Source organism: Ursus maritimus, unplaced genomic scaffold (genome assembly GCF_017311325.1).
Source record: "Ursus maritimus isolate PB19 unplaced genomic scaffold, ASM1731132v1 scaffold_17, whole genome shotgun sequence".
Classification (NCBI taxonomy): Eukaryota; Metazoa; Chordata; class Mammalia; order Carnivora; family Ursidae; genus Ursus; species Ursus maritimus.
In genome coordinates this window covers 54,636,566-54,662,512 of record NW_024424119.1, presented here as the reverse complement: position 1 = coordinate 54,662,512, position 25,947 = coordinate 54,636,566, and the positions used below count along the sequence as shown (strand labels likewise).

The following is a 25,947-nucleotide window of genomic DNA, read 5'->3' as shown; positions in this document are numbered from 1 at the left end:
GCCCCTGACTTGCTGTATAGATGTGGGCGAGTGACTCTGCCTCTCTGCATGTGGAAGGGTTAGCAGCACCCGGGGTCAAGCGGTGAGCAGGGCTGCCACGATTATCTCACTCCCCCTTTGGGCAGCCTTAGCCTCCCCTTCCTCCAGCATTGAAGACACACCTGCCAGGTCCGTGGTGCCCAACACAGACGGTCCAGAGGCACAGACTCCAAGCAGGCCCCTCTGCTCCCCTGGTGGCATCAGCTGTCCCTGCTGGACCCCAGCACAGCCCCCCCAGGGCTGAGGTGCATCCTGAGGCAGCCTGGGTTCCAGCCCGGGCTCTGCTCGACCGGCCTTGTGCCCAGGGGCTGCCCCTCGCTCTCTCTGGGCCTCCACATCTGTACAATGATTGGTGTTTCCCAGAAGCAACAGGTACCCCTGGTTCCCACAAGCGGGTTTAGGATTCTCCCTTGTGATAAATGACATTGTCCATTTAATTCCCCTCCGTTCCTTCCCATCGTGCCGGGAAGCCTTGGGCTGGGGATGATTTATCTTTAGCGCGTGCCACAAAGTGTCTCATGGGCATTAGAAATGATCCCCAAGGAGGCACGGCACGGACATCATGGCTGCCGTTATCCGCGCCCACTGGGGCTAAGCAGGGGTGACAGAGACCCGGCTGGGAGGCACCACCCCATGCACCTGGGAAGAGTCTGCATAGGGAATATCAGCCCTTCCAGCAGGTTCTCTTTCTGATTCACGTTCCCTCCAGTCTGCCCAGTGGTGGCGAAGGGCATAGATCTTTCTCGAAGCTCCTTTTCATGTGGAAAGTTGCCCTTCTTGTCAGTTTGTGCCCACTCCCGGGTGTTTCCCAGGACCAGAGAAGGGCAGTGGGGAGCAGACCCAGGAGATCCGGTTACGGGCGCCCCGGCCTTACCTGCCTCCTTTCTCCCACAGGACGGGGACCGCACAAAGGCCCATGTCACTGACCACTGCGATTGAGTGACCAAATTGCAGGGGTGGCGAGGAGGGATGGGGATGCCTGTGTAGTCTTCTTGTCTTCCTCTGAGGCCGGGCTCTGACCCGCTGCTCCCCCGGGGCACCCTTTTGTCCCCGGACTCTCTCTGCATCTGTAGCCCCGGGACTCAGGGCTGCCGCTGCTGCCTGGCTTCATGTGCTCGCACGGACCGCCCGCTTCCCAGCAATCTGGCCTAGGACACAGATAAAGCCGCCTTTCAGAGCTCCCCCTCAGGCCGCTGCAGGGGGCCTGGGGAGGAGCGCTGGGGTCCTCAGCACCGTCAGACAAAGCTGCCTTGTTGGGAGGGCTCAGAAGGAGAAGGGACCCCACTCCCTGGTGAGACCCTTCCCCTCGGGGGCTGTCCAGGGTACATGGGGCCAGCTGCTCCCAGGAGCAGGGCCATCAGCCTCACTGAGTCCCAGGCACACGAGGGTGGAGGTGGGGGTGCTGAGGGGACTGGATCCCTGAGAGCTGGACTCCTGGGTTTGGGAATGACTCGGCTGCCTCTTGACTTGGCTCTTCTTGGCCACATGAGACAACCATGGTTTCCCTACGCTCTTAAAATAAGCCCAAGGCCCATGAGGCTCCCCATGGCCTCCCCAGACCCTCCGTGTCTCTCCCTCTCTCTCCTGAGCCCACTCAGCCCCTTTGGCTCCTCAAACCTTGGGTCTTAACCATGCTGTTCCCTCTGCCTGGAATGCCCTTCCCTGTACTTTTCACACGGCTCCCCTTGCTGGCCCCCCTCGGGGACCGCCCTGACTCCCCTATCTAAATGACCCCCTACCCCATCTCTGTTTACCCCCCACCACGTGTCCTCTGGTACATGGGGGGGCTTGTGTCTCCTTCCCCTCTGTGTCCCCAGCCCCCGGAGCAGGGTGGGGTGCACAGGGCAGGTATAAGGAATAACCGTGGACCGAATGAAGCATCCCTGATTCCCCAGGGCGAGTCCCCTAGCAAGAGGAAGGGGCTGTCAGGTAATCTCTCATCCACAACTGTAGAGTGTCTCCCCTGGGCCACTCCAACCCCAAGAATGCGGGGGCCGTACCCCTCCCTCTGTCTTATCACCCACCCCCCATCCTCTGAGTGGTGCTGAAGGGCTGGGGGCTGCCTCCGTCAGGGCCATGGCCCTGGACATCTGTCTTCATGAACAGGCCCAGCAGGGACAGAGCGAGGCCCAGGGGAAGACCCGCGAAGACCAGCAGGAGCTGAGGGCGGGACCTGTGCCCGGGGAACATGGACATAAATAAATGATCGCACCGGGGATAAACAGCTGGGCCGTGCGAGGTGAGGCGGGGGGCAGCGTGCACACAGGGATTTCTCAAACCTCAGGCAGGAGTCGGGTCAGCCGGGGTCCCAGATGGAAAGGCCTCCTGTTCCCAGCCGCTTCATTACCGTCTTAACTGAGTGGCCGGCTGGGTCCCTGTTAGCCCCAGTGGGGGTGGCTAGTGTCTTGATTTGTCACAATTGGTGCCCCCTCACCCCCAGGGCCGGGGTGTGGGGGAGGGGCTGGGGGAGGGAACCGTGCCGGGTGGGGGGGTTTGCTGGTGGATTTGCGATGACCACTAATAATGGAACAGGTCTCACTTGCTGAAGAGTTAGCAGGTGTCTGGCCTGTTTTAAGCTTTGTATGTGCATAATTTGATTAAGATAAGTACTATCTTGGACCCATTTTGCAGATGAGCAAATTGAGACTCAGAGAGGTCTGCCTGAGTTCTTGCAACCACTGTGCTCCCTGGTGTGACTGTGACTGTGCAGGGAGCCCTCAAAGGCCCTGGCAGCTCTGGCTATCTTCCCCAAGGAGGCTGGCCAGTGGGGGTCGAGTCTGCACAATCCTGATTAAACACACAGCACTCCACCTGGCGCAGATCCCACAGAGCCCGGATGGGTAAGGAGGAAGCATCAGGGAGCCCTCTGCCTTCCCTTTCATGGATGCAGTTAGCCTCCATCTCTCCAGGCCTGTGGTTTCCAAATTTCAGCGGGCATCAGCGTCAACCAGGTAGCCTATTAAACAGAGGGGATGTCTGGGCCCCAGATTCCCGACTCGGGAATCTGCCTGTTTTTCAAGAAACATCCCACTCCCTGCGGCAAATACTGCCCTGCCATTTCGAAAGCCACAGAGGAAATCAGCCCAGAGTCCTTTCATATTGGTATACCCAAGCTATTCCAGAACTTGGACAGGTGGGCCGGAGTCATGTCTAAAGTCCTATGGCTTGGCCCTACTGAGCTCTCCAGGCTACCACCAGCAGGGACCCCTGGAGCTTCATGACGGGCTTTTGCAACCTCACAGGCTGTAAAAAGGACATTTGAAAAGAAAGGGAACCTGGGAGCTGTGAAAATCCCAACCCTTCGTTTTACATGCAGGGAAACTAAAGGCCCAGGAGGTGAAGGCACCTGGCTAAGGTCACACAGCAAATTAGTGGTGGAGTCAGTTCAGCAAATTTCCATGACGTCAAGCTGCCTGGGGTAACAGGTGTCTGGGATTCCACGGTTCGAGGGTCAGTGCTTCCTGCCAAGCTCCTGGAGGCACACACGAAGCCATTAAAATAAAGGGCTTTGTGTTAGCTGGGCTGATGTGCCCCAGGGCCTGGCATGGGGCCTGGCATAGAGTGGCTGCTCAGTGAGTTGTTTTGAACCGGGCACTGAACATCCTTCACAGCAGTGGGCAAGATATATGGGGCCCTTGCTGTCCCAGGGCTCACAGCCTGTCGCCTGTGTGGCTTGTGAGCCTGGATGAGGAAGACTGAGCAGGGGTCCCACTTCTCCAGGGGATGAGGCTGATTCTCTTCCTCCTCATCCCACTCTGCTAAGACCTCGGTCTTACTAATCCAAGTCCAGACAGGTGACGAAAGTGAGTAAAGCTGGCCGAGTGTGAGACATTAAGAAGCGGCAGGGACTGCGGCCAACCTTCATGGCATTTGAAATCCGGTGTTTTCAAGAAGCATTGAGCTGGCCAGTAGAAAACCGCAACCTAACTAAGGGCCAAGTATGGTCTGTGGCCACGAGTTGGCCATGGCCAGCGTCCACAGTACTGGATGAGGAGTCTGGAGACCAGAATTTACTTCTGGGACCATCTTCTGAGTGTGTGACCTGGGACAAACCACTGATTCAGTCTCCCCACCTGCGCTCTGGAGGATGGGTCATGTTCACCTCTGAGGCTTTGTGCCAGGAAGTTGCTGGAAGACCCGGACGGACGCCGGCGTGCAGTGAGGCAGCTGCGGCTTTGAAAGTGCCCGGCAGCAGCAGAGAGCCGTGGGCCACCTGCGGAGCCCTCCACAGCTGGGAAGATTAGTCTCTTCCACAAGACAACACCCATTACCATGTTCCAATAGCCATCACTTCCGCTAGGAGAGCCACAGATGAGATATCGATTGCGCTGACCCCAAGCTAGCCCTTTCCCCAGCCTGAGAGGCGTGCAGATCAGCTCTGTGCCTGGGCCTTGGCCGCCAGGCCGGGCTACTCCTCCCCGCAGCTGCCTGGGGCCTTGAGATCCAGGTGAGGCGGACAGCGGCCCCACCAGGTGGGCCTGTGGGCTGGCCGGCGCCCGGGCTCCGAGCCTTTATTCCATGAGCTCGTTGCTGTCCAGAAGGGCAGCTGGGGAGACGGGGGGTTTCCCATGAGCAGAGGTGTGCACGTGGGAAAGGAGGGTCTGCGTGGAGCCTCTGACGTGACGTCTGGCTGGAGAATGGGGAGAAGTGGGGAGTGAGGCTGCAGTCGGGGGAGGGCAATCTGATGCCAGCATTTGGACCGGTAGGGCAAGCTTTGGGGCAGGACGCAACCTCACCTTTGTCACTTGGGACTTTGGCCTCCATCCCAGGAAGTCCAGCCCTCTGGCAGCTCCTCACGTCTGCTCCTTCTCCCACAATTCAGGCACCGGAGCACTTGAAATGGAGAGGGGAACACCCTCGGACCCGCGCTGCAGGGGCAGGCCGCCCCAGCATGCCGCCCCCACCGCAGCCCGCGGCCACGCACATCACCCATGCGTGAGCTAAATATCTTAGGAGAGATCAGCTGAGAGCGGAGGCAGGTGCAGCCTCCTTCCTTCCTTCATTCTCTCATTCACTCATTTAGGGAATCCCGCAGGGCAGGAACCAGCCACAGCCCAGAGCTCTCAACAGGCAAGCAAGCAGCCCTTGGGGGTCCCTGCCACCAGCACTGTGACCGGGCGGCCTCGGTGGCTTTGAGCTTTGTCCACTTTCCCATGTGCCCAACGTGCCTCCATGAATTTTTGAAAAGAAACAAGGTGTCTTTTTTCTTCCCCCAACCTTACGATTTCGCAGAGTCTCACGGTGGCACCGGGGAGCCTTCTGGGCACTGGCAAGGTTCCCTGTCTTCATCTGACTGGTGCTTTCACGGGTGCATACAACGCACCACGCTGTCCACTGCAGATTCGTGCACGTCACCGTCCGTGGGCGTGCGTGGATGTGGGCGTGCCTTAGTGTGTCGGCACGTTGTGCCTCAGCAAAAACCAACGCCGTCTTCCACCTTTGACCAGGAATGTTCTGCTTCTTCTAAGAACAGGGGGGCCTGGAAGGTGGGCCTGGCCGGCTGCCTGGTGGCTTGGATCTCTCCTTGTCTCCCCAGCCCCAGAAGGTGAAAGGGCTCTAGGGTCCTTGCTCAAGACTGAGGCCCAGGATACCAGCACCTGACTTCTCGGGATCCCATAGATGAGAAACCCTCCCTCACCCAGCCAGGAGCTAGAGGAAGGAGAGGGGGTGCATTTAGAAACAGTAATAAAATAATAACTAAGATGGGATGGAAGAATTCATTCATTTAACATAATTTCATTGAGAACGTCTTATCCGTGAAATCCTGGGCTGAGCGCCAGGTGATAGAGTGATGGGCCCCGTGTCCACGCTCACTGCTCTCAGGGTACCTGCAGCCTGCAAGGCAGACGGAACCCATCCCGGGAATGTCCAGCACTGAGTGTTTACAGAAAGCTGGAGGATGTGCCCCTCCATCTTGAAGGACAAGAAAGTGGCATTTGTCAGGGTCCTGGGCTCATCAGCTCAGAGCCAGTGGCTGCTGATAAGTCAAATGCAAAGTCAAATTGTCACAGGCCAAACGCAGCAAGGGAGTGCCTGTTCCCTGGCAGGCCTGCTACGTGGGCTGACAACCACGGCTGGAAACCAGGAGCCCTGACGCCCACGGTTGCTGCGTCATAAAGTGGCCCTGCGAGGCGGGCACTGTAATTATCTGGGTTTGATAGCTGAGGACACTGAGGCTGATGAGAAATACTAAAGAAGTCATCCCAGGTCCCTGGTTAGGAAGTGGCAGAGGCATAATTCGAACTCAGGTCTGAGCAGCCTCACCTGTAAAACGAGGGTTCTCCACCCCCTCCTTTTCTCACCGTGATTGTGAAGCTCCCATGGTGTAAAGAAGGAGGAGAAAGGGCCTTGTGAACTGTCCATCCGGGGTGCGCATAAAAGGCAGTTTTTATTTGCAGTGATCAGCCTCTGATGCTGCCGTGCCTCTCCCGTGGAGCAAGGATGGAGACCAGGCTCTGTCCCAGCAGCCCACCGTGCGCCCCCGGGCGTCCTCTAATATCCCCGGGAGGAAGGACCCATTATGATCCCATCCTACAGATGGAGAAACCAAAGCTCATGCGTGTTAAGTACTTACCCAAGTTCTCGAGGGGACAGAGGAGTGGCCGGGAGTTAGTATGGGTAGCCTATGTCCGGCGCCTGAGCTGCCCCCGTGGCCCCATTCCACCTGCCTCGTCCACAGCTGCCTCGTGAGAGTCCTTTGCTCCACTCTGGCTGGACGCCTTCCTCGCCTGCCAGGGGCTGGCTCCAGCCAGCGCCTTCCTAGACCATGCTCTTCCCCATCCTTTCTTTAACACTGGCCATCTTTCCTCCTTGCATCAAAAACATTATTTTTTAAAAAGATTTTATTATTCATTTGAGAGAGAGAGAGGGAGCACAAGCAAGAGGAGAGGCAGAGGGGGAGGGAGAGAATCTCAAGTAGACTCCCCACTGAGTGCGGAGCCTGATGTGGGGCTCGATCCCAACCTTGAGATCATGACCTGAGCTGAAACCAAGAGTCGGACACTTAACCAACTGAGCCACCCAGGCGCCCCTTGAATTTCCTGATTGACTTGAGAGCTAAGAACATGCCTAGAGAGAGATCTCCAATGTTGGCAATGAGCTGGTTCAGACATACCTGGACTTCTGTGGTGGCCTGGGGACAACTTCATGGAAGCCTATAACCAGGGGGTGAGGGAATCGTGGGTCTCCCAAGGACAACATCTACCCGAGAGAAGCGGAGTCATTCCTAATGAGCTAATCCCTACAACAAGAACTGTAGCTAGAGGACAGACAAGGTGTTCCACTGAGAGCTGGGACTGTTGGTTGAAACCATCAGCAACCCAGACCACTTGGCCACACCCATATGCCTCGATATAGTGGGGCTGTGTTACGTGAAACGCTAAGAGTCCTAACATCTCAGTGTCCAAGCAACCCTACTCTAGATCCCTAAGGTGGTGGTTTCCTCCCACTTCTCAGTGGAGTTGGGGGTCCGTGGTCGTGAGAGCAGGGACAGTGGCATGCCAAGGTTGTAGGTAGTGGCTGGAACAAGGTAACAGGAGCGACAGGAGGTGAGTGAAAGCAGGACCTGGGCTGTGGGATGATGATTGGATTGGAGTGGCTCCGGAATGCATTACGTACCATTCCCTGTACTTCTAGAGCAGGGTTGGGCCCCCAACTAGGGGGGAGAGGGAGTATGTCTTTCTGAAGTTCCTTGGACGTGGCTTCTGAGCTAATGAAGACTGGGTGGATATTCACTCATTCAGCAAATACTTACTGGACACCGGTTATGGACCAGGTATGGTTTCAGCAGCTGGGACACAGCTGTGAATAGAATAGACCTGATCTCTGCCCACATGGAGCTCCCTGTCCTGGTGGGAGGGACACCCAACAATGCCCAGCATCTAATAAAAAATTATTAGGCACACAAAGTAAATCGGTGCATAACAGGTCAAGCGGTGATGCGTGATAAGGAGCAGAGAAAGGCAGGGTAAAGGGTGTAGCAAGTGGCAAGTCCGGTCTATCAACAGCGAGCCTTGGGGCTGTCTCAGGCAGGAGGCTCTAGGCAGAGCCGGCCTGCTTGGGGAACAGCAAGCTAGAGAGTGGGCTGGACAGAGTGAGAGGGAGAGTGAAGAGAGGTGAGGAAGGGGGTTAGTAGGGAGCCAGATCCTGAAAGGATTCGTAGGCCACAGTAAATATCGATGATCTGTTTCTGCATGAAAAAGAACCCAAACTAAACACCCTAGAACCAAACTTTATTCATTCTCATGAGCCTAGAGGGTGTTGTTTGGATGATTCTTTGGCTGGTCTCGTGTGGGATCATTCAGGCAGCTGCTGTCATCTTCTGGCTCGGCTCATGCAGTCTCACTTCTGTGTCCGGTGGTTCGAGCTGGCTGGAGTAAGGACTTCGGATTTTATGTCGAGCGAGATAGGAGCCACAGTGGAGACAGCAAGGATGAGAAACGATGTGATGTATGTAAACTGAGAGGAAAAACTGCCCAAAATATTGCAAATTTGATAAAAATCCATGGATTCGAGCTCAATGAACCCACAAAATAGACATAAAGCCATAACAACTCCTAATCAAATTGCTGAAAACCAGCAATAAAGAAAGTCTTAAAAGCAGGCAGAAAAAAGAAACGTTACAGAAAGAGGGACAAAAAATGCTGTTTCTAGTTAATTTGATCGAGAAAACACAAGGACACAAATTACCAAGGTAAGTAATGAAAGAGGAACATCACTATCGATCCTAATACGTTAAAAAGATAATTAGGAGCCTTTCCAGCGGTGACGACCTCCCCGTGAGAACATGCCCCTCTCGAAGGACCTCCTCTACCCGTCCTGGGAAGAGGACAGAGGAAGACAAGAAGGAAGCGCCTGGTTCAGAGCCCCAACTCCTACTCGCGGACGTGAAATGTCCAGGATGTTACAAAATCACCACTGGCTTTAGCCATGCACAGAACGGTAGTTCTGTGTGTTGGCTGCTCCACTGTCCCTTGCCAGCCTACAGGAGGAAAAGCGAGGCTTCCAGAAGGATGCTTCTTCAGACAGAGGCAGCGCTAAAAGCACCCTGAATCAAGATGAGTGGGAAACCATCCCAATAAACACATTTTGGGGGAAAAAAGGAAAAAAGATCATAAGGAAATATCATGAAAGGCTTTATGCCCATAAAATTGGCAGCCTAAATGAAGTGGGTCAATTCCCCCAAAGACACAAATTAACCAAAGTGACCCAAGAGGAAATGGACAATATGAATGACCCTATGTGAATCAAAGAAACTGAACTCACACTATAAAAGCTTCCCACCAAGAAAATTCCAGGCCCAGATGGCTTCCCTGGTCAATTGTATCAAACATTGTAGAAAGAAACATTACCGATCCTACAGGAGGATAAATACAAAACATTCCTTTCTTATTTTTAATCGTTTAAAAATATTTGGCAATCCAGGGGCGCCTGGGTGGCACAGCGGTTAAGCGTCTGCCTTTGGCTCAGGGCGTGATCCCAGCGTTATGGGATCGAGCCCCACATCAGGCTCTTCCGCTACGAGCCTGCTTCTTCCTCTCCCACTCCCCCTGCTTGTGTTCCCCCTCTCGCTGGCTGTCTCTATCTCTGTCGAATAAATAAATAAAATCTTTAAAAAAAAAATATATGGCAATCCAAAGCAAAAGAAATAGCAACATACTAGGGGTTTTGAAAAAAGTAATGCCTACGACAAGAACACAAAAGGGAATGTTCTAAGGTTGTTGTGTTAGAAGATTCTCGTATCACGCACGAAACCCTAGAGAATCCACCAAAAAGGCAAAAAAAGTATAGCTAATAAACCAACCACCCAACATACTCAGTTGAATTCCATAAAGGGCAGGAAAACAATTTAGATGTGGAAAAACGAAATCCATAAATGGGAGAAAGTTGGGTAACTTAGTTGTTTTCCCCTCCAATATAGCAGGCTATTATGTAGCCGTTGTGTGTGAGAAGAGATTTGATGACGTAGGGAACCGTTCGTGATACAGTGGTAACATTTTCAAGCACAGTGCAACATCGGCTTTTAAAATACTTTAACCTAAAGAACGCTGCAAAAATATTTAAAAGCGTCGAAAAATACGACCGTAAAGAAATACAATAAGTATAAGCAGTGTTTGTAACTGGGATGGTAAGTGGATGGCTGATCATTCTTGCCATAAAATTTTAATTTTTCATAAGATGCAGCCCACATGATGATTAAGGACATAAACAAGGCTTTGGGGGTCAGCCAGGCCAGGGCTTGGTTCTTGGCTGTCCTCTTGCTTGCTGAGTGACCTTTGGCAAATCCATTTCTCTGCATCTGTTGCTTCCTCTGCAAAGTGGAGATGGAAGTGTCTACCTCGCACTGTTGTTTTGGAGTTCCAGTGAGATAATGTGAGCAAAGCGTATAGCAAAGTGTTTGGCAAAATTAATACTGAAGTAATTCATTTATAACTCTTATAATCAGAGAAAAGTACATTGTCAAGACATAACTTGTTTGGAAAGAAACCCTCATTGACAAAGGCAGTAGAATGATCAGAACCAGGGCAGGGCCCAGAGGACCAGCACTCAAGTCTTCCCAGTAAAGATGCTCCTGGTTCCACGTATGCAGAACTCCCTCATCAAGCTTAAGCCCTACAGGACAATTGGTTATGAGAACCCCAGGGTGTCTTACAGAATCTGGACTGAGAAATGGCACCATTAATGCCACCAGCACCGGGGTGCCTGGTTGGCTCAGTTGGTTGTCTGCTTCTTGATCTCAGTTCAGGTCTTGATCTTGGAACCTGAGTTCGGGCCATGCATCGGGCTCTGTGATGGGCACGGAGTATCCTTAAAAACCAAAAAAAACCTTCCATCAGCACCATGGTTTATACCAGGGTGGGAACTGGGGTTCTTGACCTAAAACCCACTCTTCCCATCTCCTTCCTCCTGCTTCTGTCTACTCCCTCTGCTTTCCCCGGCACAGAGCATCCTACCCCGCCCAAGCGTGCCTGTCCTCACTTCCGGCTCTTTGTGCCAGCCCAGTTCCTGGGAGTGAGACTCTGATTGGCCCCACTTGGGTCAGGTGTCCAGTCACGGTCCAATGAGCTAAGGCTGAGGGGGCGGAGTCACTGTACAGACATGGCGGCTTTGGGCTCTGGTTGGTGGAGGAGCAGTAGCGGGAACCTTGCAGGCCAGGTGGCGTCACTCGAGAGTGTCCGTGAAATTCTGTGCCTGTCTTTTTCTGTTCTATGTCCAGGCCTTTCTTCTTACTGGGGGGCTCCTCCTCCTCCACAATTTAGGCTACTCGAGACCACCGTGCTGTGGCGGGGGAGCCTCGTGTGGTCAGTCATGGCCACCATTCCCAGGTATCGTCTGTGGGCAATGGCGGGACAGCTCTCCGGTACGTCACCCAAACTCTCCTTGGTTACCCTGTGACATGGCGCGCGGCCACAGTCGGTGACAAAATGCCAGGCTGACCCAGGGGGGCATATCTGGATTCCCTGGTTTTTGTTGGAGGAGAGACCTTCCGATCCTTCCAGAAAAACAGGTTCCCCGGCAAAAGGTGGCTTTGGCAGCGCTTAAATCAGAAAACACAGAGGTTGGTCTAAGAAGAACATGACTGACTACACACGCGCGCACACACACACACACACACCCCCTCTCTGCAGAAATAAAGAAACAGAAGACTCATGTATCTTTTTTTAATAGTCATTTTACATCTCCCCACTGCAGCGCCCCCCCTTCCCTCCGATGACCACTTCAGCAGGCTACAGGGGAGCAGGGAACAAAGCTGGGGCCTGGCACCCCCACCAGGCCGCCAGCCCAGGAGAACAAGTCACAATTACAAATTATCATAACAATTAGCGCCTGTACTTGGGAGATGGGCAAATGAGGAGGCCCAGCTCCTCATTGTCAGCCGGTCTATTTGGCAGTGACCTTGCTCTGGAGGCGATGATATTCCTTCAGCCTGTAAACCAGATTGAAAACAAAGAAAAACGTAAATTAACAGTAACAACATGCACTCCGTTCAATTAATTCAGGCAGAACCCGGGTGGCGGGGGCAGCTGTTAGTTAAGATGTGTGTGAAGTTGTCTTTTTTCTCCCCCTCTGTTCCCGCTCCTGCCCTGGCCCCTCCTGCCCTCCAATCAGGATAATGTAATTAATTTATCTTTGGGGGAAAACATTGCTTGGCATTGTCGAAGACAAAGCATTTAACTGGCAATGGGAGAGATGAAGAGGCCATTATGAAAACCCGATGTGTTTGGAGCCATTTAAAAGGGTTTATAGTCATAAAATACAGAGGGCGAAGGAGGCGGGGCGGTGAAGGTGATTGTTGGAGCGGAGAGCGCCCGGGAAGGTCAGGCCAGATTCAGCGTCTCTCCCAGTCTCTCGGCTCCAGGGACAAGAGCCTAGCGTTGGGAGAAAATGGTGGCTCTGTGCCCAGCACATGTGTCAGGGAGACAAGAGAGACTCGTGCCTTCTTCCCAATGCCAAGCTCTGAGAGAAGGAAGTTGGTGACTCAGAACTCAGAGTTGGACAGACACACCTTCTGAACTTAGCTCCACGGCTTCCTAGCTGTGTGACTGCGGGCAGCTTACTTGACCACTCTGGGCCTGTTTCTGGAGTTGTAAATTCGTGTAAGAATTCAATGCGACAACCCGGGAGAGTGCCTGGAAGTTGGCGTACGGTAGCTGCCGGTCAACGACCCTGTTTGCCTTTGTGCGTGCCCCTCCCGGCCCCGGGTCACACCCAGGCTGAGCACGGGAGCTGCCAGGGTCTGGGCTGAGTGCTTGATTTCCCGGGACTCTCACAAGTTTGCCACACCTCTGACGTGGCTGTGGTCAATACCCCGCTTGTGTTCCCAGGGGTCCGGAAGGGGTCAGACCATCCTGCAGAGCCAGGATCTGAACCCAGGTCTGGGTGGCTTCAGATGACGCAAGCTACCCCGACTAGGCCACGGGCGTCCACGTGGCTACGACGGTTTCCAGCTAGACTTGCAGCTCAGGTATGGTGACAGGTAGGCACCAGGTGCCTTCTGGCCTCGTGGCTTTTTGAGGTCCCTTTCTACCTCTGGGCCATTTGCCTTTCTAACCTGCCCACGCAAGGAGCTCCTAGTGGAGTCTTTCTTGCAGCTGGACAGGGTGGAAGGGAGTGTCCGAGGCAAAGGGCAGGATCCAGAAACAGGGAACCCACGTGCCCAGGACCCTGTGTGGCTTCCAGCTATGCCTTCTGCCCCTCTGAGAACAGGAGCAGGCGGGGCCCAAAGCAGGCACTGAAGATGCTGTGGGCAAGGGGCAGGAGGGTGGCGCTTGTCTAGGACAGGACAGCGGTCGGAGCAGCTGCTGCCCACACCTGGGGGGTCCAAAGACCCATCAGGGCCCAGAGCTGCTCACCTGAGCGAGTTGATATTGATGAACCCCGTGGCATCGACTGGCTCATAATCGCCCTGCACGTTCATGCTGCAAAGAGAGAGGAGAAGCCCGTCAGCACACCCCACGCCTTGCTTCCGACGTCAGAGGATCTCTGGGGCCGGGGACAGCTCAGGCTCGCAGGTACCCAGGGCATCTCTGCCGGGTTGGCCCAAACTCTGGCTTCTCATTGAGCTTCTGTCCAATTCAGGAGCCCTCCTACGGGCCGGGCCCCGTGCCCAGGGCTGGGGAGCAGGGAGCCTCATCCCTCCCACGTGAATGGACAGGGAGGGTCCCGGCTCCGCCAGTGCCAGCTGGTGAAATCCTCCGACGAACCAGAGAACTGTGTAAGGCGAGGACACACCTGGGAGCCAGCTGTCCCCTCAGGGCTATGGGGGGGCTCTGAGAGGGATCTCCAGCAACAGCTGATGGCATCCAGTGGCCCGAAGGCCCAGGAGGCCACGGGGTGCACCCGGGAAAGCCTCGGATTTGTGACCGTGCCCTTGAAGCTCTCAGTGCCGGGGAGGGGGGCCCCAGCACAAGATCCATCCACAAACCTGCCCCCTGCCCCCTGCCCGGTTGGCCCCGAGAAGCGCCTGGTCGGCCGCCACTGCTATAAACACTTCCCCCGTCTACAACTGCCATCTTCCACATGGGACAGCCTTTATCTTCCGGGCTGTTTTCACTGAGCCATCCTTTGAGAAACCCTTCCCAACCACAGTCCTTCCGGCCAGGGGCTACCTCCGAGCTCTGCCACCCCTCCCCGCCACAGAGCTTAGGGCACCTAGTCCTACTCAGGCTTTCACTTGCCAAATGGGCCTCTCAGTGTTACCACTGGCTCCACGTGAAATCACGTAGCTGCCACACCTGGCACGCTCTCACTATGACTCGTGTCATTCATTCACTCATTCAGGCATTTAGTAGGCACCTACGGTCTATAGGTGCCGGGGAAACAGGAGCAAGATGGGAACGGGCCCTCGGTGCGTGGGTGGGGCAGGAGACGTCAGCAATCAATCACCCATCTGCCTTAATCACGGCTGTGATAAGCTCTTTGAGGACAAGTTCAGGGCACTGTGGTCTCAGATCTAGCTCGGCACGGCCACCCTCCAAGCCTCTGGTGGGGAGGGGTCCCTCCTCTGTTTCTCACGCGTCCTGCTCTGAATCAGCCCCTTGTCCTCATGTCTCCAGAACTCCAGCCTCAGGACAAAGCAGTCTCAAGGGTCTAGATGACAAGGAGGCAGCCTGTCCCCTCAGGAGCCTTCTCCGGAGAGGTGAGCTTGGGGAGGAGGAGGGCAGAGGGGAATCTGCTGGGTTTTTTCCCCCCCGAGACCTTAAGGCTGTGCCCCTGGCTGGCTCTTTGTGGACTGTGGACTTTTTACAAGTGGGGTCTCTGCGCTCAGCTGTCCTGCAACTTGTTCAGGACTTGGGATCTGTCGCCCTATCCCCGCCGTGCCCCGGCCCTGACCTTCAATGGGCTGCCCTGACCTTCAATGGGCTGCGAAGCTGCACATGAACTCCTGCCCCTTCTCTCCTCCTCCCCACCTCCACTGGCCCCTCCAGGTCTCAGGTGGCGCAAGCAGCAGGAGTAGGCCAGCAAGTCCCCTGTAAGGGGGACGATGTCGGACTTCGGAGGGGCTGCTTCTTGGCACCCCTCGCAGGGCCGAGAAAAAGCTGGACCAAACTAAAGCCTGAGGCTCCGCAGCTCCCTTTTACAGGCCTTGCTCTGGATGAGAAAGCTTACCCCTCCCCAGAGAAATCAAATCGTGGAACACACTCCCACTGTCTGAATCCCCGTCCCCTTCGGAAGGACCCCTGTGCTCGCTTAGGGAGAAGCCACGGTTCAGAGCCCCTTCCAGCTCCCCTCCACGCACATCTGCCTTTTCATCGCCATCTCGCACGTGTCAAAACAAACTTTCCTGCTCCCCTCCCTGGACGGGCGTCCGCCCCACCCCAGCAGCCCCGGCAAAGAGAGGCCCACGTCCAGGGACACACTCCTGCACGCGAGGCTGCAGAAGAGTTCCCAGAGGTGTTTCTCGTGAGCTGAAAAACCTCTTTTTAAAATTGTGGTTTGGGGTGGTGGCGGGGGGGTGGAAAAAGAGTTTACAATGATTTTTTTTTTTTTTTACCTCCCCTGACGGTCTACAGAAAACCTCTGTGCTTTTATTTTTGTTCATTCGAGTGGCTCTGACCTGCTCTATAATTACGTTACTTTCTGCCTACTGTGCCGCGGCATTTCCAGTCCTGCTACCTCTCGCGGCTTCCTCGCTGGTCCCTGTGAGGCTGTCACTCAAGGGCTTTCAAGTCAGCGATGTAGAAATCAAAAAGAAAGGGGAAATGGTCGGAGACACAGTGAGAATAAATGCGCCTGCTTTTCTCTCTTTTTTTCCTTCCCCTTTTTACTTTCTTCATTTAATCTCCCTGAGTGAGGCTGGAAGGTTTAATGAAGGGTTGGGCAGATTATTAGAGGCTGCTGATTCGGAGGGGGAGGGAAGAAAGAGCCAGAGAGAGAAAGAGAGAAGATAATTTGACATTTACCCCGACTGATCTAAACTGATTCGGTTATATTTATGGCTTATAAAGTGTTTAGAAAGATGGAAGGGGGGAGAAGCTCAACGCGGCGAGGACACGGGAAAGAGGGAAAGCATATTGACCGCCAAACAAAACTCGCATGCTAATTCCGAACGGGCCTCCGCTGGGGCTAAGCTGGGCCTGGGACTTGAGTCCAGTGGGGCTGTCGGTGCCCACCTCTTGCGTGGCCGGCTGATCTCCAGAGGGGATGCCGTGATCCTCGGTCAAGGCCATAGTCCAGGCACAAGTGCGGATGCAGCTTCAGAGCCGAGGCTGCCTTTGACCCAGCCCGCCAGGGCTCCACAGCCCGTCCGGGGGCCTGGGCAGCACCGTCAGCGTGGCCTCGAGAGCCCCCTCGGCTCCCCTTCCTGGCTCACTCTGACCCTCCCCTCCCCCACCAGCTTCCTCCTGGCTTCGGAAAACCTGGAGATGTCTGCTACTCTGCCCTGTCTTCCACCCACTTTCTCCTCAATGCCAGACCCGTGTGTCCCAGGGCTGAGCAGACACTCTCCTGGTCCGTCTCCAAGACGATGCACCCTCAAGGTGTCTGAGCCCAAATGCAGGATCTTCCCTCAAGAATCCCCTCAACTCAGGAACTGCCACCCACGTGTGCCCAGCCGGGCGACTGTTAACCTCTCCATCCCCCTCCACATCTAAGCCCTTTCCGTTCTTAACCTTGTAACCACTTGTCAGAGCCTCTGTTTCTCTCATTCCCACCTCACCCAGATCTATCCTCCAGAGCACCAGAAGGACCCTCGAAAAACAAAGGTCTGAGGGCTCCTTCCCTGTAAGATCTGGCTCCGGGATCCTCACCCTTTGGCCCCTGGTTCCTAGTGTTCTTGTATGCCTGGAATGTTCTGGATTCTTCCAAGGCCCAGAACCTCTGTATGTGACCATGTCCCTCGAAACCTCCCTGCTCCCTCTCCACCTGGTTAGCTCCTGTCTTTTGGAGGCCAGCTCAAACGTGGCTTCCTCAGGGAAGCTTCTCCACACCCGTTACTATACCCAGCCAGCCTGTCCTGTGCCTCCTCACAGCCCGACGCCACCTTGCCCCGTTCTACCTTCAGGTGATCATTGGACTGGTGCCTTTGGAAGGTCCACGGGGGGTCTTGGGAGCATCGGTTCTCTTCGTGACTGTCTCCCCCATGCCCTGCCCATGCTCAGTCGCATCTTTGTGGAGAAAGCCCATCAGAAGGGATACTGGCCCTGAGGGTCTGTTCCTCAGCTGGGGGGCAAGTGTGGGGGCACCTACCTCACCAGCTCCTCGTTGTAGAGGGACAGCGGGGACTCCCGGCCGAGGATGTACACCTGGCCCTTGAAGACAGACACCTGCACTTTCCCTTCCACACGCTCCTGGGACTTGGCGATGCAGTGGCGGACGAATTCGCACTCGGGGCTGTGCCAGAAACCTGAGGGGAGGAAACAGCCAGGGCGCCCACTGTGCTGGGGCCTAGGACTGGGTGTCGAGGGAAGGCACCCTGTGCCTCCGTCCATCATGGCGGACCTTGGCGGTGGGGAGGGGGTCTTGGCACCAAGCCCACTTGTCCACAGCCGCACCAAGGATCGAGCCCGCATGCCTGTCCTGTGACCTTGCAGGTGTCTTGTGGGTAAGGAGGGGCCCTCCCTGCCCTTGCAAACAGTCCCCTCTTAAGGATCAGGAGGAGGGGAGCTCACCCTCTGCCTCATGCCAGACATCCAGGGAGCACAACGGGCCAGACCCTGGCAACACACCCGGGAAGGGCCGCTGTCATTTGCCCATAGGGAGCTCGGTCTCCTGGGGACGGCAGACGGCTGTGGGGCAGCAGACCTCAGGTAAGACTCAGACACGTGTGAGCCCGGGCTGAGCGAGGGGAGCACCCAGCAGGGGCAGCTGGGTGGTGGTTCCGGGTCAGAAAGACCACGAGCATGTGGCCTCCGCTGCTCTGAGCCTCTGACTCCTCATCTCCTGAGAGGGGATGGCCCGGCACCGCCCTCCCAGGACCAGTGGACTTATTGTGTGTGGAGACCCCGGGCATCCACACGCTGGCGTCCTGGCCGAGAGCCAGGAAGAGTCTACATGCTGCTCGTATTTTCCTAGGCAGATATTTGAACGGATGAAGCACAGGCTAAGCTCTTCCCTGGACTAGCTCTCGAATTGTCAGAAACAGCCCTACGAGAACACCGCTCTTGGCCTCTCTCTTCTGAGCGAGCAGTAAGGCTCAGGGAAGTTGAGGCTTCTCCAAGATCGCACACGGGCTGCAGCGGGGGCCTGGGGCGGACCTACGTTAGAATAGCTCTGCCTCAGATGATAATCTGGGAGTTTTCCTGTCTGGATGGGACATCCATCAGTATACAAGGTGCCTGGGAAATGGGCTACCCCCCCCCCCATCCACCCTCTGACCCCCAGAGCCCTCAGGCCAGGGAAGGCCATGTGCTCGGTTCCCAGGCTGCCCTGGGGCCGGTATCTCGGCACCAACGTGCTCAGACGCACAGACGGCCATCTCCTCTCCAGTCTCTGCGGAGGGCAGGCGGGCCGTGGCCAGGGTTGGGGGAGGGACAGCTCGAGGGGTAGAGTTTCCCTGAAACGGAGCTGGGAAGGTGAGCCCACCTGGGCAGCTGTGGGGCCAGATGGTGCGAGATCTCCTGCCCTGATAAAGGGCCAGGTCAGCCCCGGGTCTGCAGCTATTGTTGGAGGCCCAGCCTCCAGGGGCACCTGCTGAGGCTCTCCGTGGGAAAGGGGAGCAGGCCTGCTCTGGGACAGGGTCCGGCGGCTTGCAGAGGTGGGGGAGGGCCGGGCAGGGAGAGAAGAGACTGGTCCTCGCCTTCTGGCCACCTGTCATTTGGTTTTGCAGGCTGCCCCACGCTGACAAGCAGGGTACTCTCTTTGCACTGGGTTCCTCATTTGCACAATGAGATATTACTAACCACTCTCCAGGGGGTGTATGGATTCCCCGATGGGATGCAGGCCGAGCACTGAGCATATTAAATTCGAGATTTGAATATAGCCTCCGCCAGCCCTCCCTGTATACAGGGAGACAGGCACCCAGAGAGGTGTCCCCAGCCACAGTGAGATCCTGAAATGTGCTCCTGACTCTAGCCCAGAGCCCCATGGGAGGGGACACTGATCCCCCTCCCCCATGCCCCAGTGGCTTGGCCCTCTTGCTAAGTCAGGATAATTAGACCATTAAGCTCTCCGGCTGGAAGACAGGGAGGAGATGGAGCCTGATTGGGGGGGGGGGGCAGAAACCCACGTGGGAGCACCTGGCCTGGGATTTATCTCAGGATCTCCCACCTCCACCACATGGGGGTCTCTCACTCAGATTTCTTTTCCCAGCAGACCCAGCCTGGGGCGAGGGACAGTGAGCTTGGCGTGCTGCGTGGGTATCTCAGGTCTGGGGGTGGCCCAAGCACTGTGCTAATCGGGGTGAGAGCCCTCGGTACGAGCTCTGCATTATACCCGCCCTCTTGCTGAAGGAACAGGCGAGGGAGAGGAGGTGAGCTACGTGCCTTAAAGGAGATGGTCCTGAAGCTGGGGTCCTGCCAGAATGAACCTATGGGTTGGGACCAGGGCCCGTGCCTGGATGGAGGGGGTCTGTACAAGCCCACGGGGAAACCTGGGGTTGGGGTGAGGAGAGGGAGATGAACAGGGCATCTAGCAGTGGGGCTGAGGTAGAAGGCAGTCTCAGTCTCCCTATCTGTGTTTCCGAGGAAGGCGCATGTCACAGCAGAGCGGCAGGAAGAGACCTGGCCCGGTGCCCTTTATTGTACAGGAGGGGAAACTGAGGCTCAGGGTAGACAGACCTACTCGAGGTCACAAACCCAGCCAGAGGCAAGGCCCCAGGTCCCTGACTCTATCCTCGAAAACCACACCGGGCACCTGTAGTTCAGCAACCCACACTGAAGCACTCCTCCATGTCCCAGATTCTCCATTGTTCTAAGCCTGTTACCAATGGTTACGTAGTGAGTCCTAACCATGTGACACGTACATTTATGATCCCCAGTCTGCAGATGAGGGAACCGAGGCACAGGGAGGTTCAATAACCTGCTTAAACCGCTCTGTAACATTCATGTCTCCCTAACGTGAGAAGTCACATCGCACAGCCCCCCTGAGCTGTGGCCGGGACAGGCTGCTGCCCGAGGCGACACTGAGATCTACAAGGGCCTGATGACGTCAGGGGCACCTGAGAAGGGAAGTATCAATAATCCTTTGAAACCTCCTAATCACTGAACCCCATTTGGGGATTTGGAGGGCTCGGTGGGTAACAAAGCAAAGATTCCACCCCACCGGTCAGGTGTAGAGGGCCCATGGGCCAAGCTGTGCCCCAGCCACCGAGGGACCCCCTGATCTCCCTTCCTTAAGGGCCCCAGCCCACCTTCCCGCCCACCCTGGGATCCACTGGGGTGGCCAAGCACCTGGCCTCTGAAGCTGGCTTGTCCTGGGCTCAAATACCCCACTCATTAGCCGTGAAACCGTGTCCAAAGGTCCTGGCCTGCCTGGGGCCCAGCCTCTTCGCCTCGGTGCAGCTAAGATTAGGTAATGCCCACAGGTGCCCAGCTCAGGGTCCTGCAGCAGGAGAGGTGGCGGCCCCTCTATCGTGGGAGGGGAGGGCGGCTGGCGGCCTGCCCTCACTCGGCCTCCCCGGAGGAGCCTCCGAGCCAGCAGCCGGGCCAGGTGCTCTCCCCTATGGGCCTGCCATGCTTAATGACTCTCCTACTTTGTAACCAGAATCCACCTTTCTGCCGAAACCCCGCTGAGCAAGAGAGCCTGCAGGAGACAATGGTATTTAAACACCTGTCTGTACCTGGGGGGGGGGGGGGGCNNTCAAAGCTGCCGGATACAATGGGAGGGAGAAATCACCCAGCCAATAACCACTGAGTCCCCTTGAAACCCCAAGATGAGTTACAGTGATTAGGAGCTTTCAGAGGAAATAAAACCTACGAGGGGGAGAAGGAGGGGATGAGAGGAGGGCAATGGAGGCTTATCCTAGGTCGGGATTATTAATATGCACTTTCCCAGGTCCCCCCGATGTCCAGGCCCCCGAAGCTGTCAATCCCGCCTTGGGTGGCAGCCTGTCCCCCACCACAGCTCAGAGGTACCGTCTGATGTGACTTCTCACATTATACAGCAAGGTCAGCAAACATTTTCAGGAAAGGGCCAGAGAGTAAATATTTCGGGCTCTGCAGGTCACGTGGTCTCTCTCACCAACTCCTCCACTCTGCCCTTGTAGCTCAGAAGCGAGCACAGACAACGTGTAAGCCAGTGCACGTGGCCGGGCCCCAAATGCTATTTACGGACACCGGAATTGGGATTCCCTGTCATTTTCATGGGAAATGAAATAGTATTAATAAACAGTTTTTCCCCCAACCATTTCAAAAATGTGTAAGAAACTAGGCTTCACTCATGGGCCGAACAGAAATGGGCCAAGGGCTGGATCTGGGGACCCCCCGTTACACGGTGTGAGGGATGGGCTTGCAGTCAGGGGGCCTGGATTCCAGCTCTGTGACAGATAAGGTTCCGAGTCTCACCTGTAACATGGGACACCCCCCCCCCCCAATACCATGGGCTAATGTCACTCCATGCATGGGCTGCTTCTGGCTCAGGCAATGGTCAGGCCGGGGGCCAAGTTCTTGGTCAAGGCAGGCTTTCCCTTGCTTGTGGCAGCTCCAGGTTCTGCCTGGTGACAGCGCGACCTGGGGTCAAACCCAGCTAGGCCACTCCTGGTTGTGTCACTTTGTACGAGGGCCTCTTGCCCTGAGACTCCGTTTCCTCCTCTGTAAAAGGAGCCGGCTGAGGCTCTCCTAGGGACGTCGGGAGGACCCCCTGGGATGGCTCGCATCCCCACCTGGCACATGCTGGGTAAAAGCTGGCCACCCTAGGGATGACACTGCCAAAGCTGTGCAAATCACAGGGGGCAGAGGCAGCCGGGCATCGTAGGGGGACTGGCACACTCCCCTCAACACCCCATGAACAAGGCAGGTCCCGGGACCCCCACCTCCTCACTCCTTGTTCCTTGCCCTCCCGCGATACCCTCCAACCTGCCTCTTTCGGGCTCTCGCGAGGATGGCCGTGGGTGGGGCGGGACTGGAGGAAGGTGCTGTTAGCTTCGGGAGGGGTCGACTCACCCGTGTATACCAGCTCGGCGAATTTCAGGCCCAGGCCCTGTTTGATTTTGCGCACTTCGCGATCCATGGTGAAGGCCTCGATGTCTAAATGAGCGTGGTAAAGGATCGTCCCTGCTGGGGTCTCGTAGATACCTAGCCATTTTTCCAGGCAGGGGGAAAAGGAGAAAAAAGAGAGAAACACATGAAACCCAAACTGTCAGCAAATGACAAAAAAAAAAAAAAAATAATGACTCGTCTGACAGGAGACAAGCCGGTCGGACCCATTCACTCCCAGCTTGTTGCAAAATGCGCCTGTCATTATGCTCATGCTGGGGCCACGACAGTCCACTCTGCGGCTTGTGGAGAAAATGTCTGGATGCCCCCCTTTGAAGAGGCCCTCAGACGTTGGAAAATGACAGGGTTTCGGAGCTGGTCCCCCCTCCTTCCCAACGCGTGCCCACCGGCCCGCGGCTGAAAACCTGTAATTAAACCAACTGTAGCGGAGCCCAGGGCCCCAACTATCCCTTCCTCCCTTCCACTGGGAGCCGGGGAGGGGACAGCTGTGCACACACTTGCACACACATGCACACATGTGTGCACACACACGCCACCTTCGGCCAGGGGCTCCCTTGCCAGCCACGTCTCTGCAGATAAAGCCTGACGGTCTCCTGCACCGACCCCACGTGCAGATGGGGAAACTGAGCCCGGGAGGAGACCGAACGTGCCCCATGTGGAGCTGGGACCTGGGTCAAGGCACCGAGTCCCTGACCGGTGCGGTCTGCTGCCCCGTGGGTCAGCTGGCGGTGGGGCCCAAACCCAGGAGGTCGTGGGAAGATGGTCTTGCCCGAGCCCCCTCCCGATGACCTCAGGCCCCGGGTTTGCATCTCCTCAACAACCTGCTTGGGCCTGAGGGTCTCCAAAGTGACCCTGAGGCGCCTGACCCTGAGCTGAGCAAGGGCCTGGCTGGGGGGGAGGTCTGATTAGTCATCCCACCCTGGATTTGAGGACATGGAGGCACCAGGAGGCAGGACCGCCCACGTGCACACGGCTAGACCCTCTCGAATAAAGCCAGGGGAGCACGCTGAGCTGACCACAGGCAAACCTGACCTGNNACGGTGGGGGAGCAGCAAGAAGGGTCCCCATCCCACCAACGCGACTCTGAAAGCTTCCTTTCCTCCCACCACATAATGTTGCAGTGTTAAAGGGGCACATTTTCAGTGATCCCGAGAATTTACCACTCTGGCTGCTTTACAAATCAGAAAGGATCTGTGCGCCCATGTTCGTGGCAGCACTATTCGCCACGGCCAGGAGGTGGAAGCCACCAAAATGTCCATCGCCTGGTGCACGGATAAACACAACGTGGCACGTACACACGGGACAGTACTATCCGGCCTTAAAGAGGGAGGGGATTCCTGACACCTGCTGCAACGTGGATGCCGCTGGAGGAGGGCACGCGGAGTGATGTAAGCCGGGCCCAGGAAGACAGATACTGCCTGATTCCACTTACATGAGGGCCCTGGAGTCCTCGAGTTCACAGACAGGACGTAGGATGGTGGGGGCGGGGGTGGGAGGGCAGGGAGGAGGGGACAGTGGGAAGTTGTTGTCTGGGGGGCGGGCTACGGCGGGGGCTCTCAGTTTGGGAAGGCAGAATCCTGGAGGTGGATCAGGATGACGGTACAGTGTGAACGTACTTACTGCCCCTCAACCGTTGGCTTCAAAACGATTAAAATGGTAAATGTTATGTCTATTTCACCACAACTGAAAAAATGCTTTTAACCACCCACCACCACCCCCCAAATCAGAAAGGAGATTGTTTTTGACCCTGGAGCCCAAAGGCACCACGGGCATGGCTGAGGGTGCTGTCACTAGCCAGAAACGTCCTCCTCTAGAGAACCTTCCGGTCTTCACTCTTTCACTCTGGGAATCGGAGAAACGTCAGCTGCCAGGAGAGGCCCTTTCAGACCATTGGTGGCCCCGTTCTTCTAATTCTGAGCTGTAAACCCATTATTCAAACCGTCTTTGCCAGAAGCCCAGCATATAGAAGAGACAGCCCAGGCCCCGCTGGCGGGAGCAGAGGCCCCTGGCAGACCCGGGCTCCACCAAGAAGTCCTTAAACTGCCAGTCTGGCCCGACATCACTTTTACAGGGGGCAGACTGAAGCCCGGGAGGGAAGTGACTTGCCCGAGGCCAGCGGGAGCAGCACGTGGGGCTCCCTTCTCTGCTCCAGGTTGCTCCCCAGGTGCTTTGGCAAAGCGATCCTGTGCTTACCAGGGCACGAAAGGGAACGCAAATCTGGGGAACTGTGGCCAGGGAGGAAAAGCCTGGGCTCCCAGCCTGGCTCCAAGGCGTTCCCAAGTAGAAACTGGGGGTGAGTCTCTTATTGCAAACCACTGATATCCCGGAGGGGGGGCATACATGTCAAAGCCCCATCTGGAGACCAGGTCCTGATATAGTTACGATGTGCCGCGAAAGAGCCTGTCCCGTTTCACTAGTGTGGCCCTTGGGTGATTGTGCTGTCCTGATCCAGTTGTGACCTTCTGGGGGCAAATGGCCTCTCTAGCAAGAAAAACACCAATGCTCCAAGTTCACGCACCAGCCCCAAGCCTCGGAGTCCCAGAGTGATGTTCAGGCCCTCGCTTGGCCTCCTTGTCACTCTTGCAAACACAGTTCAAACAGGCTCTGTCATCTATTTCCACCGAGCAGCTGGGAGCCCCAGACCAGAAAGGCTGTTGGAGGCGAGATGGATGGATGGTTGAGAAAAGCCAAGTGCATGAAAACGGGGAGTCACGGAAAACCTGCAAAAACTCAGCCCAGAAGTCACGGCCCCTTCTGGGGGGACAGTGAGGGGCCACAAACAAGTGGCTCCCAATGGCCCCCGGCCCCGGAGGAAGGCCCAATGGTTCCGCCATCTGTTTACAAAGGCAGCCGTTTGCAGAACATTTAGAAATGTCTGCCCCCGGAACGGCAGACATGACCACCGTGTTAAAGGGGCAAGTGTTCAACTATCCTAGAAACTTTATTGCCGGGAGTATAGTCATTCCCCAACAGCCACCTAAAGCAAGACACACGGACAGAAGCTTCCTGGGCTTCCATCCTGGGACGTACTAAGTGCCTCCTGTTTATCGAACTGGAAACAGGCCTTCTAATGATTAGTTTTGCTACATTTCGGAAAAACCCAGAAACTTTCGAAGGCTGTCCGTATATTGGCACACAGACAGTCTCAATAGTGCCAGCGCCGGCAGGCCGAGAGCTGGGGCCCTCCTGCTTTCAGCTCCCGGGGAATCTGACTCCTTGCTTTTCTGTCTTGGGCTGGGCCAGGTACGGGGCACGGTCCCAGCTGTCTCTGCAGGGCTGAGGCCGGGGCATGGAACTTACACCTTCACAGAGTTCCCAGCTCAGCTTTGCTGGGTGCCCTTGCCCCACCTCTGGCACCTTCTGAGCCCCAGGCAAACTGCTCTTCGTTCTCACTTTCACTGAGACCCGCCTGGAAGGTAGGTACCCGGACACACTGTCACCCCCATGTGGTGGGCACGCTGAGGGTTTTGTCTCTAGAAGACCGGGGCCGACTCCACAGCCTCACCTCCCAGCCGTGCAGAGAAGCAATGACAGCGACTGTGTGCAGGGTGCCAGGACGACACCTACACTTTCCAGCCAGCGAGAGCTATGACCTGCCGAGGGCCACCTGCTGCCAGCCCACGATAGCTGTTCCCCAGGAAAGGAGCAACAGAGCTGCCCGCCCCTGCACACTTAGAACCAGCCTTATGGCCATCAACCCTCCCAGCCAGCTGCTGGAAGTGTCGAGGGCAAGAAGAAACGCCACGGCCCTCAAGCACACCGCACAATTAATATTCCTGCTCCTTTTCTTAGGTGTTAAAGTTAATTGTGACTTATC

The 25,947-nt window shown here is 56.0% G+C and overlaps 1 protein-coding gene across 2 annotated transcripts in view; it reads right to left on the bottom strand.

Moving 5' to 3' along the window:
• Positions 1 to 11,685: 11,685 nt before the first annotated feature.
• The window catches only part of ASS1 (argininosuccinate synthase 1), a 51,449-nt gene continuing 37,187 nt past the window's right edge, over positions 11,686 to 25,947 (bottom strand). For both annotated transcript variants that reach the window (XM_040632071.1, XM_040632072.1), the window contains exons 13-16: positions 22,077 to 22,208; positions 17,227 to 17,383; positions 13,392 to 13,457; positions 11,686 to 11,965 (exon numbers count right to left, since the gene is read on the bottom strand). In XM_040632071.1, coding sequence (XP_040488005.1) covers positions 11,920 to 11,965; positions 13,392 to 13,457; positions 17,227 to 17,383; positions 22,077 to 22,208 — 401 coding nt within the window. In that variant the 3' untranslated portion in view covers positions 11,686 to 11,919. The remainder of the gene's footprint in view (positions 11,966 to 13,391; positions 13,458 to 17,226; positions 17,384 to 22,076; positions 22,209 to 25,947) is intronic.